At 42.6% G+C, this 15,010-nt stretch overlaps 1 protein-coding gene across 1 annotated transcript in view; it reads left to right on the forward strand.

The window, feature by feature from the left end:
- The window catches only part of PDPK1 (3-phosphoinositide dependent protein kinase 1), an 83,125-nt gene that overhangs the window by 33,828 nt on the left and 34,287 nt on the right, over positions 1 to 15,010 (forward strand). Inside the window, exons 2-4 of the mRNA XM_040356718.1 lie at positions 11,859 to 12,125; positions 13,737 to 13,779; positions 14,834 to 14,971. Of these exons, the coding sequence (XP_040212652.1) occupies positions 11,859 to 12,125; positions 13,737 to 13,779; positions 14,834 to 14,971 (448 nt within the window). The remainder of the gene's footprint in view (positions 1 to 11,858; positions 12,126 to 13,736; positions 13,780 to 14,833; positions 14,972 to 15,010) is intronic.

Raw genomic sequence — 15,010 nt, forward strand, 5'->3', positions numbered from 1 at the left:
GGCCTAGAATTGCAGCCTAAGATCCGACGGTGTAAGTCACTTACACCTGTCAGATCTTAGGGCTATCTATGCGTAACCTGATTCTATGAATCGGGCGCATAGATACGACTATCGTATCTCAGAGATAAGACGGCGTATCAGGAGATACGACTATCGTATCAGGAGATACGCCGTTGTATCTCTTTTGTGAATCTGGCCCTATGTATGCACTCCTGGGGATGGTGTGCAGCATGACTTGGGGCCAGGGTGACAGTAGTGGACCCTGTCTGTGTATCATTTGTTGAAACAGCCACTGGAAGTCTGGAAAAGAATGTGAACATGTTCCTTCATCCATGCTATACAGCGCTGATGGACGCATCTACCTGCCGAGTTGTTGTATTCTGACAATTGCCAACATCGGACATTGGGATGCCCAAACAGCAGTTGCAGCCGTTCTTTGCCCGACAGTTTTTCTCCAAATCAAAATGTCTTGGGTAGGAGATGATAAACAAGGCCACCTATGAAGTGAATTTGGCTGGTCATCAGGAACTGGCTACATTTCACATATTGAATGCCCAGCTTATGGGTCATTGCAATTTGAAATCACAGTTGCTCTTAGTATTGCATTTTAAGTAAGCCAGACCGTTTTTATTTTAGCATTCTATAGCTATACAGTAAATTGCTAAATGGAGAAGGTATGTGGAAGAATACCTGCATAATTTTTCATGTTTTAGGAAAGTCCCAAACATTCTACCTGTGTCATGTTTTGCAGTTCCTATCTCCATTTTCAGAAGCTTCCTACTGGAAAAACAGCTGCCTCATTACCACCTCTAACCACCTTTGTACTGTAGAAGTATAAAGGGTGCAACTGCTCAGTTAGCACATGAATAAACAGAGCCAGATAGTGAATTTCCATTTGAATGCAACATTTTACAGCCTCTAATGTGCTTCTGTTTTTAAACCATATACTTCTAGTATTACAAAACACCTTGGAGTCTGTATTTGGTAGGGAAAATCTGTATAGAATCTCACTGGGTGCCAAGAAGCCATTGTTTCTATACACTGAACTGATGATCGCCTAACAGCCTAAAATGGACGTATATTCGATCATTAAAGTGGAGGTTCCGCCCCAATTTTTTTTTTTTTAAAGCCAGCAGCTACAAATACTGCAGCTGCTGACTTTGAAAATATGAACAATTACCTGTCCAGGGTGCCCGCGATGTCGGCAGCCGAGGCCAAGCAATCACTCGTCGCTCGGCTGTACCCGTTACCATCCTCGAGGGAATCAGGAAGTGAAGCGTTGCGGCTTTACTGCCCGATTCCCTACTGCGCATGCGCGAGTAGCGCTGCGCACGCTCACTGGTCCCCGCTCTCTCTTGGGAACAGTGTGTTTCCCAGAAGACAGTGGGGGTGCGGTTAGGGCGTGACTGCCGCAGGAGTGTATTCCTGGAAGTGGGTGCAAATACCTGTCTTAGACAGGTATCTGCACCCCCCCCCTCCCCAAATGTGCCAAATGTGACATGGAGGGAGGAAGAGTTGCGAAAAGCGGAAGTTCTATTTCTGGATGGAACTCCGCTTTAATAGAAGTTCAGGATTTTAAAGAAAACTAACAATTATACTCGCCTAGGTGGATCCAGCATCAATCAGATGCTGCCTTTTTCCCCTGCCGGCTCTACAATCATAACTGAGCTTTTAAACACCATTGATCGCTCAGTTCTCACCCTCCTTTCTAAACCGAGAACCATGACTGTCAGTCAGCGTCTCTCTGCTCTCCCCTCTAGCTCTCACTGGAGTTCTGGGCTGTGGAAGGGGCTGGCTCAGGCTCTCAGCAGCTCACTGAGAGGCGAAGCCCAGATGTCAGTCGAGGCAGCTGGGTGGATCTAGTCGATATGGTTTGGGATCTTTCTAGACCCTGGACTAGCTGAGTGATGTCAGCTGACAGCGGGCTTTAGCTTGCTGTTGGCTGAAAACGGGTCACCAGAGTGCAGAATGAACTGCACTCCTGTGATCCATTGGAGAAGTATGGCCAAAAAAAGCTTTGGCCCAATATTGGGCTATAAGTGGACTTTACGCCAGCGGTTATGGATGTGCATTTATTTGGCTCTTTGGGCGTAAAGGAATGATTTGTATGGCTCCACCCAGTGTCCTAAAATTAGGAGTAATCCTCTTATTTTAGGGATATGTGATGGATTTAGACATGTGAATACCTTCTGTTGTATGAAGACTTTCCTGTGCTACGCACTGATTAGAGTTGAGGACTTTTGGATTTCTTTAGTCTCTTCGCCATAACCTGTATGGGTATACTGTCTTGTAGGTAAAACAAGATGAGCAGAACTCCACCTCCTGCAGAACTCCACCTCCTGCAGAACTCCACCTCCTGCAAAACTCCACCTCCTGCAGGAAATCCAGATATGTTTTTAAACAGATGCCCTCTGTTAGCCATAGATAAATACACAGTATTATTAATTTCTGTAACCTGGAGTTCAACTTTTAAATATGTTTCACACAGGCTTCCGCTTGTATAAGAGCAGTGTGAACAGCAAGCTCTGACAAAATATTTGCAGAGCTTTCAGTAAGCTTTGTTGAAGCTTTTAAAGTGCCATTCAACTCCAGTGTGTAAATGTTAAGCACAGATCCTAATGGGAGTATTAATTGCCGCATTAAACAAGCCGTTAGCAGGCCTCGGAACTTCTTGAAGCTTGTTGAAAGCCCGCTATCGGCTTGCTTAAAGTGGTTGTAAACTTAAAAAAAATAAAAATAAAAGTCAATGCATAGCATTCTAGCTTATTAAGAACTACTTACCTTAGTGCGAAGCTGTTGCAGCGGTCCCGGTCCACTTCTGTGATCGGCGACATGTCTCCCGGAGTTATTTTCGGGTTTGTGGGCTATGGCGCTGTGCTTGGCCGGAGCAGCAAAGCCGTCACTCCCGTGCATGTGCGCTGGAGCCGCCGGTCATGTCACAGCTCCTGAAGAAATTACACGAGCGAGCCATTTTTTCAGTGCGCATGTGCTGATGTGGATACAGTAAATATCTCCTAAGCGGTGCAAGTTTAGGAGATATTCACGGTACCTACAGGTAAGCCATGTTTTAGGCTTACCTGTAGGTAAAAGTGGTAGTACAGGGTTTACAACCACTTTAAAGTGGCAATGAACACTCCCATTAGGATCTGTGTTCAATATTTAAACACTGGGGTTGACTTTTTTAGCTGGCTCCTAGATTCCAAGCAAATTTGTCAAACCCTGGTACCGTATATACTCAAGTATAAGCCGAAGCTTCGTGATCGCGGCCGTGGGACCCACGGACCTAATCGCCGCCGGTGTCCCGCAATTGGTCACCGGAGCTGAAGAACGGGGAGAGGTGTGTGTGTGTGTGTGTGTGTGTATAAACACACCTTCCCCGTTCTTCACAGTGGCAGTGTCATTGATCGTCTGTTCCCTGATATAGGAAAAGGCGATCAATGACGTCACACATCCAGCCCCGCCCCCCTACAGTTAGAAACACATATGAGGTCACACTTGACCCCTTCAGCGCCCCCTAGTGGTTAACTCCCAAACTGCAATTGTCATTTTCACAGTAAACAATGCATTTTTATAGCACTTTTTGCTGTGAAAATGACAATGGTCCCAAAAATGTGTCAAAATTGTCCGATGTGTCCGCCATAATGTCGCAGTCACGAAAAAAAAAGCTCATCGCCTCCATTAGTAGTAAAAAAAAAATAATATTAATAAAAAATGCAATAAAACTATTCCCTATTTTGTAAACGCTATAAATTTTGCGCAAACCAATCGATAAACGCTTATTGCAATTTTTTTTTTACCAAAAATAGGTAGAAAAATACGTATCGGCCTAAACTGAGGATTTTTTTTTTTTATAAATTTTTGGGGGATATTTATTATAGCAAAAAAAAAAAATATTGAATTTTTTCCAAAATTGTCTCTCCTATTTTTGTTATAGAGCAAAAAATAAATACCGCAGAGGTAATCAAATACCACCAAAAGAAAGCTCTGTTTGTGGGAAAAAAAGGACGCCAATTTTGTTTGGGAGCCACGTCGCACGACTGCGCAATTGTCAGTTAAAGCGAAGCAGTGCCAAATCGCAAAAGGAACAAGGTCCTTAACCTACATAATGGTTCGGGTCTTAAGTGGTTAAAAGCTTCAAGAAAGCTCTGCAAATGCTTTGTTCTCATTGCTCTTATACAAGAACATGACCCAATTATATATAAAAATATATATATATTATTTTTAAACTATATTTTTTCAGTTTTGGCCAAGTACATCCTGAATTTTTGATTTCGGCAGCAAATTTCTATTCGGTGCACCTATATGTACATATTGTAGTATCACAAAAATATCATCAAAGAGTTAACAGAGAGGAGAGTGCATTCTCTAGATTAAATGTTTACAAGGTACCTGGTAGCCTTAGACAATGCAATTTTGCCTTATGCCAGGAGCTGGTGCAGCAGTTTACAATGCCAGAAAGATGGTAGAGACAATAAAGAAAGCAGCAACTAGGAGATGGAGCTTAAATAGAATAACACTCTTTTTTCATGAATAAGATTCCCACCAGTGTGAGCTGGCGTTTGGCTCCAATATATAAGTGTATCTAAATCTGCTAATACTACGCTCTCCTCACACTGACAATACTGCTGTGCCTCCTGTACTGATTCCTCCAGAGTGCGCTCTCACTAATCCTGGAGGTGTGTTACTGGCCATATCACCAGGTTAAAACCGATGAAAAGAGCCAAAGAAAATGAATGCAGCCACCACATCTAATGATGGTAAGCTGCAATATATTACTTTGTTTGTTTTGGGTTTAATACCGCTTTAAGGGTTTGGTCAGGGAAACCCCAGGATTACCAGGTAATTTATTTATAATAGCTCAGCTAAAATTAACCACTTCAGCCCCGGACCATATTGCTGCCCAAAGACCAGAGTACTTTTTGCGATTCGGGACTGCGTCGCTTTAACTGACAATTGCGCGGTCGTGCGATGTGGCTCCCAAACAAAATTGGCGTCCTTTTTTTCCCACAAATAGAGCTTTCTTTTGGTGGTATTTGATCACCTCTGCAGGTTTTTATTTTTTGCGCTATAAACAAAAATAGAGCGACAATTTTGAAAAAAAAAATGAATATTTTTTACTTTTTGCTGTAATAAATATCCCCCAAAAATATATAAAAAAACTTTTTTTTTTTCCTTCAGTTTAGGCCGATACGTATTCTTCTACATATTTTTCGTAAAAAAAATCGCAATAAGCGTTTATTTGGTTTGCGCAAAAGTTATAGCGTTTACAAAATAGGGTATTTTTATGGCATTTTTTTATTATTTTTTTTTTTTTACTAGTAATGGCGGCGATCTGCGATTTTTTTTTTTTTCCGGTACTGCGACATTATGGCGGACACTTCGGACACTTTTGACACATTTTTGGGACCATTGGCATTTTTATAGCGATCAGTGCTATAAAAATGCTTTGGATTACTATAAAAATGCCACTGGCAGTGAAGGGGTTAACACTAGGGGGCAGGGAAGGGGTTAAGTATGTTCCCTGGGTGTGTTCTTACTGTGGGGGGGGGGGGGGGCCTCACTAGGGGAAATCACTGATTGTATGAACAGAGGATCAGCATTTCCCCCCCTGACAGGACCGGGAGCTGTGTGTTTACACACACAGCTCCCGGTCCCCGCTCTGTAACAAGCAATCGCGGGTGCCCGGCGGCGATCGCGCCCGCCAGGCAAGCGCACGGGACTCGGGGGCGCGTGCGCGCCCCTAGTGGCCTGCGAGAGCCGACGTAGAGCTACGGGCTCTCGCGCAGGGGAGCCAACCTGCCGCCGTAAAAGTACGGCGGCAGGTCGGCAAGTAGTTAAGAAGCATATTGTGGATGGGCATATATTATAGGATATTTATTTGATAGACGAGAGCCCTTTTGATAACGGTTGGTAAAAGATTTGCATATTTAGTCAAAATAATTACAAAGATATTTTCCTTATGAATTCCCCCTCCGAGTTTTCCAGTCAAAGCAAGCATCTTATTTTTCATGTCATTAATTGAATTGGCCTCGTTAACACAAGGAGGTGATTCTTTCTCATCTTCACCCTGTCTGGCATTGAGCATTCATTCAGTGTAAATATTTTCAAGGCATTGCAGGCAAGGGACAGACCCCTGTGGTTTTTCACTTGATAGAAGTTCCAGAAATAGCGTGAGCAGCCAGGTGCTTGGAAAGTACCAATTACTGTTTATCTGCTTGTAACTTTAACTTTTAAGTTTTGTAGTGTGTTTGCAGTTCACGATTTGCCTCTGAATACTTTCCGTAACAAAAACATTTCCAGTAGTAAAGCAATGGGGCTTCCTTTACCAACATGGTACAAAGAGCAAAGGTAATGAGCGCCATTTCAAGAAGTTCAAAACCATATTTATTGTCCTATAAGCTTTTATCTTGTTAATAAGAGCTCCAATCCCCCCCCCCCCCCCAAAAAAAAATTAAGTCGGCAACTACAAATCCTGTAACTGCTGACTTTTAATATAAGGGCACTTACCTGTCCAGGGATTCCACAATGCCCTCGCCTCAGGGCCGTTTGAAGGAATTAGGGGGCCCCAAGCAAAAGGGACATGGAGGCCCCCCCCCCGCACGCACAGCGCAGAACCACAGCAAGCAGAAAACCAACAGCCGGGTGGATGGAAGGGGTGATGGTGGGGCAAGATGAATCACTAGTGCCCCAGCATAGCATGAAATATAAAAGAGGGCTCCATATGGTGTAGATCAACCAATGAATTTTATTTATAAAAATATCTTACAAATCAGTGTAAATATAGCCAATAAAAGTGATCACAAAATGGTAAAATATGAAAAAAAGCAATGTGGGAAGCATAAAGATGCAAGCATCGTTATGCTTCCCACATTGCTTTTATTCATATTTTACCATTTTGTGATCACTTTTACCCCCCCCATGTTTTGTTCTATTCTCACCTCCCCTTCTTACCTGTAGCGTGGCCAAGCTCCTCTTCCTCCTGTCGTTCAGGTGTCCTGCCGTATTTTCGGAGACTTGCGTCGCGCATGCGCAGTACAAGGGGGGTCCTTATCCCCTGGACAGAACTTATTCGGCAGAACACCGGCCGGGCTGCGGACTCCGGCGCTGTGATTCTCCGGAGCCGCGTGACGTCACTCCCGCGCATGCGCACGAGAGCAGCAGTTCCCGGCACAGGCTGGGGAAGAAACGGCACTTAGTTACGTTTCTTCCCCGCCCATGCGCCGTGGGGAATTTCAGCGGACTACAAGTGAAATATCTCCTAAACGGCGCATGGGCGGGGAAGAAACGTAACTAAGTGCCGTTTCTTCCCCAGCCTGTGCCGGAAACTGCTGCTCTCGTGCGCATGCGCGGGAGTGACGTTACACGGCTCCGGCGAATCACAGCGCCGGAGTCCGCAGCCCGGAAAGAAGAGAAGACGGAAGATGGACGCTTCCTGCAGCTGGGACATCGCTGGATTCTTTTGCAGATAAGTGTCACATAATGGGCTAATATGCGATGCATACTAGCCCATTATGCTTTACATTTGCAGGCTATTCATGGGGCAAAAGAGGAAGTAAAACTCATCAGGGTTTACTTCCTCTTTAAATGCATTGGGTTAAATTGGGTCTATTTTTTCCCTATAAAAATAACAAACATGTTATACTTACCTGCTCTGTTGCAGTGGATTTGCACAGAGAACCCCAGATCCTCCTCTTCTTGGGTACCTCTTCTGTAATCCTGGTCCTTCCTTCTGTCAAGTGCCCCCACAGCAAGCAGCTTGCTATGGGGGCACCTGAGCTGAGTCACAGCTTCCTGTGTCCATTCAAACATGGAGCCCCTGACCTGGCCCCACCCTCTCTCCCTTCCAATTGTCTAGCTGACATTGACTGACAGCAGCGGCAGCCAATGGCGCCGCTGATGTGTCTAAGCCAATAAGGAGGGAGAATCTCAGACGGCTGAAACACTTATGGACAGAGAGGGACCTCGGGTAAGTGCCACACAGTATTTTTATCCTAATGCATAGAATGCATTAACCACTTAAGGACCGCCTACTTCACATATACGTTGGCAGAATGGCACGGCTGGGCACAGGCACGTACCTGTACGTCGCCTTTAAGAGCCAAGCCGTGGGTCGCGCATGACCACGATCGGGTCACAGGAGCTGAAGAACAGGGAGAGGTGTGTGTAAACACACCTTCCCTGTTCTTCTGTGTGGCAGTGTCACTGATCGTCTGTTCCCTGTTTATAGGGAACGACGATCAGTGACATCACACCTACAGCCACGCCCCCCTACAGTAAGAATCACTCCCTTAGGGCACACTTAACCCCTTAGCGCCCCCCTAGTGGTTAACCCCTTCACTGCCATTGTAATTTTTACAGTAATCCGTGCATTTTTATAGCACTTTTCGCTGTGAAAATGACAATGGTCCCAAAAATGTGTCCGCCATAATGTCGCAGTCACAAAAAAAATCGCTGATCGCCATCATTACTAGTAAAAATTATTAATAAAAATGCCATAAAACTATCCCCTATTTTGTAAACGCTATAACTTTTGCGCAAAGCAATCAATAAACGCTTATTGCGTTTTTTTTTTTCCCCAAAAATAATTAGAAGAATACGTATCGGCCTAAACTGAGGGAAAAAAAAGTTTTTTTATATATATTTTTTGGAGATATTTATTATAGCAAAATGTAAAAAATATTGCATTTTCTTTTTCAAAATTGTCGCTTTATTTTTGTTTATAGCGCAAAAAATAAAAACCGCAGAGGTGATCAAATACCACCAAAAGAAAGCTCTATTTGTGGGAAAAGAAGAACGCCAATTTTGTTTGGGAGCCACGTCGCACGACCACACAATTGTCAGTTAAAGCGATTCAGTGCGGAATCGCAAAACAGCGCAAGGTCCTTAACCTGCATAATAGTCCGGGGCTTAAGTGGTTAAGATAAAAAAACCTTCTGCCTTTACGACCACTTTAACCAGCAATACGCAGCCAATGTGTAGCATTGTAGATCAGAAAGTGAAGTCTGCAAATGTAATGAGAAAACATGGCTTTACCCCCCTACATACAGTATTTAATCAAAAACTACATATAATAAGATTTTTTCTTTTTATAAAACTATAAACACTTGTTCACATTTTTACAAAGGGCCGCTCTACAAATAGACACTGAAAAAGCACATTTTATCAAACCAGCAGCACATATCCAAAAGTTCTCAGTAATAGTGGGCCAGATTCACGTAGCCCGGGCGCAGCGTAACGTAACCGATTTACGTTACACCGCCGCAAATTTTCTGTCTAAGTTCCCGATCCACAAAGCACTTACCTGGAAATTTGCGGCGGTGTATCGTAAATCCGTCCGGCGCAAGGCAGGCCAATTCAAATGGGGCGGGTACCATTTAAATTAGGCGCGCTCCCGCGCCGGACGTACTGCGCATGCTCCCAACGCAAATTTCCCGACGTGCTTTGCGCAAAATTACGACGCGCCGACGCTTTGTGAATCGCGACGTGAAAAAAAGACTTGCGCCGGGGAAAAGAAAAAATGTAAAAAAAATTCAAAAGCGACGCGGGAAAGACGGGTATACTTTTACATGGTGGAGTAATTTTCCACTTTGTAAAAGGTGCCCTATCTTTGCGACGGTAAACTAACACTCGCGGCGACGTAACGACGGGAAAAAGCTTTGTGGATCGCCGTAACTCCTAATTTGCATACCCGACGCTGGTTTACGACGCAAACTCCCCCCAGCGGCGGCCGCGGTACTGCATCCTAAGATCCGACAGTGTAAAACTATTACACCTGTCGGATCTTAGGGATATCTATGCGTAAATGATTCTATGAATCAGTCGCATAGATAGAAACAGGGATGCGACGGCGTATCAGGAGAAACGCCGTTGTATCCCTTTTGTGAATCTGGCCCCAAGTTTCTTAAGTACAAAAATATGAACAGTTGAAGAGTATCCTTGGCGATTTGAATAAGCAGTTCAATATATTGTGTTATATCTTCAAAGTACATTTCTACTTCTTTTTAAATTGTTCCCATGGATTCCAATAAACATGAAATTGCGCTCTGCGTTATACGCCGTTATCCTTTTATACATATGACTTGGGTCTATGTGCCTTTTTAACATCCAAAAGGTTAGGAACATTCAGACCCTTCCAGTTCCTGACTATAATCAGCCGTGCAGCAAATACATTGCCATAGGTCTCAGAAGGGGTAGATGTTTTTTCATACCTATACTTAATGAAGCTGAGATATGATGGAAATTTTGTAGTGTAACGATGCCCCCTAGTGGTTACCCTAAATTATAATTTTTTTCTTTGATCATTTAAAGGCATAATTTCTATGTTTGATTCTACTAATTGCGTCGGCACTGAGTTATATCTCAGAATTTATTCATATATTTGGTTTAAATTGAAGGTTTGCAGTTGGATTGGCTGAGAAATATGATGTAAGCAGTGTACTTCCAGGCATTAGAGAGAGAAAAATTGATATTAAATAGGAGACAACAGAAAGCCGATTGGCTGTTCTTCTGCCTCCTTCTTAGTAATGGTGACAAAAGAAGGTACAATTATAGGCATTGGGGATGACAGGTAGAGCTGCACGATTCTGGCTAAAATGAGAATCGTGTTTTTTTTTTTTGTTTTTTTTTTGCTTTGAAGATAAATCATGAATCTCGCGGCATAACATCTTTCACATTTAAACAAACAAATTGGGCTAACGTTACTGTTTTTATTTATTTATTTTATTTATTGAAGTGTATTTTTTCCCCCAAAAAATTACATTTGAAAGACCGCTGGGCAAATACAGTGTGACATAAAATATTGCAGAAATTGCCATTTTATTCCCTAGGGTCTCTGCTAAAAATATATATAATGTTTGGAGGTTTCAAGTAGTTTTCTAGCAAAAAAATATTGATTTTAACTTAAACAAGTGTCAGAAAAAGATTTGGACTTTAGGTGGTTAAACTTCCTGCATTTAGGCCTCATTCACACGGATGGACCGTTTGGGTCCGCCTGTCAGCATCCCTATGGAGCTTCGGATGTCAGCGGAGACATGTCCACTGACATCCGACCCTATCCGATCCACTAAAAACAGACGTATGGGGGCACGTCCCCATCTGCCCATGGTGATCGGATCGGGTAAGATCTGATGAAAACGGACATGCTGTCCGTTTTTATCAGATCGCTCCATAGGAGACAGCGGTGCCCAACAAGCCCCTCCCCGCTCAGTGAGCAGAGAGGAGCTTGTCATCCATCGGCTCAGCGGAGATCTGCGGACTGATCTCCTGCTGAGCTGGCGGGAGCAGGCGGACTCCGAGGCCTTACACACAGACTTGCTCTAAAAAGGAAGCGTTAGTTACAATGTTTCATGTTGTTACAAACTTGGCAGACTGCCCAGATTTTTTTCTTTACACAAAGAAATGTTATTATCCCTTTGATCTAAGAAGGATTGTTACAATGTTTCCTGTTAAGAACTTGGCAGACTGCCTGGATATTTTCTTTTGACAGCTGAGTGAGCAGATAAAGTCTCTCCACTTGTTATATGAAAGAATCGGCAAACTCTGCATTTGAGATGTCAGGGGGAGTTTAATTGAGATCATAATTTTTTAACGATTAATTGTGCAGCTCTAATGACGGCGTTTACTGGGGATGAGCAATGAAGAGGAGGCACCCAAAGTGGAGAGATGTATCGTATATACCGAATAATGCATAGTGATTCATGGAAAAGATGTCAATGATAACAACATAATTTGTTGACTTTATGCATTCTTATCAATTGAAATAGGGCATGTATAATCTGTGTAGTGATTGGCTACCTTTGACTTCCAGTCTAAGAGATAATGATACAGTTTTATTTTTCTTTCTTTTTCCCCCCTTTTAGTATGATGCTATGCCTATTCAGTCCAACGTGGTCATGTGCTCCTGCCCATCTCCTTCATTAGTGATTAACTCTGACTCCAGCTCTCCAGCAACTCTAGCAACTTGCAGCAGCCAAGCAGGTTCCACCAGTGAATCGAAAACCACAGACTTCAGGCCCAGTTCAGACACCGAGCAGAACACCGGGCAACAACAAACACAACAGCCTCGAAAGAAACGTCCGCAAGACTTTAAGTTTGGCAAGATCCTTGGTGAAGGGTCCTTCTCGACAGTAAGTGACCCATTGCTGGCAGATAGGGGTAGTTTGGTTTCTAGGAACTTTATTATTATCGAATAATAAATTGCAAATACTAGCAATGTGTTGTTGGCCATGACAACACAACAAGCTGTTAAAAGCTGAAATCTTACTGGCTGCTAGAGCGTCCAGGTGCTCTTTGCATGACATGACTTAAACCAGTAAAAAAAAGAATTGTTAAGTTTTTGCAGAAATGGTGACTGAATCAATTGAAGCTGGCTTTTCATCCCCAAACATATAGGTCCCAGATGAATGCAGCTCTGCATGTTGCTAAATTTAATTTTTGTGAATTTTCATATTTTTTCTTACTTCCTGGATTCCTAAGACACTGGTGGCAGAGCTAGTGCCACCCAGCTGACCCCTGGGAAGGCTACATTGGTACTGATCACTCACTGTGCGCATTCAGAAGTGAAATCTTCTTCTATCCCCAGTGTAAAAATGAGAGGGATAATCTAATTGCGGACTATTGTTTCATGGCTGATCAGTGCCTGTCTGTCATCCACACGGAGAATCTGACCGCCACTGTTCTGATAATCTAGTACGTATCCATTGTGACAAATCAAGCAGAGGACAAAAGCTTGTTTTGTAATTTTTATAGTTTTAGTTTTTGTAATTTTAAGAAGTCCAAAGATTTATGCAGATACCTCCTTGTGCTTGTGTTTTCATATGGACAGCCTGGCAAGCATTTTTTTAAGCACCAGGTGTACTTTGATACACTTTATGTACAAATATGCTAAATGAGCTGCAATGCAAAGATGTTGGCTACTAGCATGAGTCCTATTTTCCTATGATCAATCTCGGTTGCTACAGAGGGCAGACAGAGACTCTAATGTATGAGATGTTTTGGTAAATTATTCATGTGTTTGTATGAAGCATGAGTCTTCTGTGGTGAAAGGTTTAGCCACAATTTTGGCATTCATACACGAGGGTCATTCTTTTACTGAGTTAAAATGGTATGAAATGGAACTTCCGCTTTTTTGAATCCTCTCCTGTCTAATACAGGTATTTGCTCCCACTTCCGGGCATAGATCGCTGCAGTATCCGCGGCGGTATACGCCATGTCCGGCCCCCCTGCTGTCTTCTGGGAGACACACAGGTCTCAGAAGACAGCAGGGACCAGTGAGATAGCGCAGCGTGACTCGCGCATAAACATGAGGGAAACCGAGGAAGTGAAGCCACATTTTTTTATTTTATTTTTTTATTTATTTTTTATCCATCTCGCTGGGTTGAACGAATAAAAACCTCAGTGTGTGCCAGCCTTTAATTTGCCAGTTTATTTAACACCAACCTCTCCTAAGACTGACAACTTTGCTGTCAAAAGGTACCTCTGTAGCTCCTGTTTCTTCAACCAGAGTGGAAACACTCTAATACAGGAGGTGTGTTACTGGCCAGATCATCAGGTGACAGCAGAGGGAAAAAAGGAAACTAATGTAGCCACCACATCTAATGATTGGTAAGCTGCAGTATACTATTTTGGTGGTAACTAGTTTTAATTTCTGTATCTTTAAACATTCATGTGAAAGTGTAATGCTGATAATGTCCTTTTTATAAAACATTAAAACAACTTTTTTTTTTTTTACCTTGTAGGTTGTTTTGGCTAAAGAGGTAGCAACAGGAAGAGAGTTTGCCAGTAAGTTTATATTTTTTAGTTATTTTTCACAACTTCAGACTTTTTGTCTTGATCCCAATCAGTTCTGTCTAATGTGGTTTATATTGGGTCCGGATTGCTGCTGGGTATGGTTCATATCTTAGTTTATATTCCTGCCGGATACAGCTGTGATCTTTTTGCAGCTGACAGTTACGGTTACAGTATGGTGAAAGATTATGTTGTTCTTTCTTTTTTTTCACCTTGTCCATTCAAAGAAAATCTTGTATTTTATTAACCACTTAAGACCCGGACCTTTAGGCAGCTAAAGGACCTTGCCCCTTTTTGCCATTCGGCACTGCGTCGCTTTAACTGACAATTGTGCGGTCGTGCGACGTGGCTCCCAAACAAAATTGGCGTCCTCTTTTTCCTACAAATAGAGCTTTCTTTTGGTGGTCTTTGATCACCTTTGCGGTTTTTATTTTTTGCGCTATTAACAAAAATAAAGCGACAATTTTGAAAAAAATGCAATATTTTTTACTTTTTGCTATAATAAATATCCCCCAAAAATATATAAAAAAAAAATGTTTTTTTTTCTCCTCAGTTTAGGCCGATACCTACTCTTCTACATATTTTTGGTAAAAAAAATCTCAATAAGCGTTTATCGATTGGTTTGCTCAAAATTTATAGCGTTTACAAAATAGGGGATAGTTTTATTGCATTTATAATAATAATTTTTTTTTTTTTACTACTAATTGCGGCGATCAGCGATTTTTACACACACCTCTCCCTGTTCTTCAGCTCCAGGGACCGATCGCGGGACTCCGGCTGTGATCGGGTCCCGCGGTCACGGAGCTTCGGACCGCGACCCACGGCTGGGCATTTAACAATCACGTACAGGTACGTGATTGTGCCCAGCCGTGCCATTCTGCCGACGTATATCGTCATTAGACGGTCCTTAAGTGGTTAATGAAATACGAGATATTTTGTCAATGAACAAAGGGAGAAAAAAGGAAGAATGAACAACATAATCTTTCAGCATACTACTATATACTTTTTTGTTATCTCTGAAAATGCCCTAATTTCTTGTTTGTTTTAGTTAAAATTTTACAGAAGCGTCATATTGTAAAGGAGAATAAGGTACCTTATGTGACGAGGGAAAGAGATGTGATGTCACGTCTGGACCACCCGTTCTTCGTCAAACTCTACTTCACATTTCAAGATGTTGAGAAACTGTGTATCCTTATCAGCAGTGTGCTACTGTGAAATGGGAGGG

This window comes from Rana temporaria, chromosome 6 (assembly GCF_905171775.1).
Source record: "Rana temporaria chromosome 6, aRanTem1.1, whole genome shotgun sequence".
NCBI classification, from domain to species: Eukaryota; Metazoa; Chordata; class Amphibia; order Anura; family Ranidae; genus Rana; species Rana temporaria.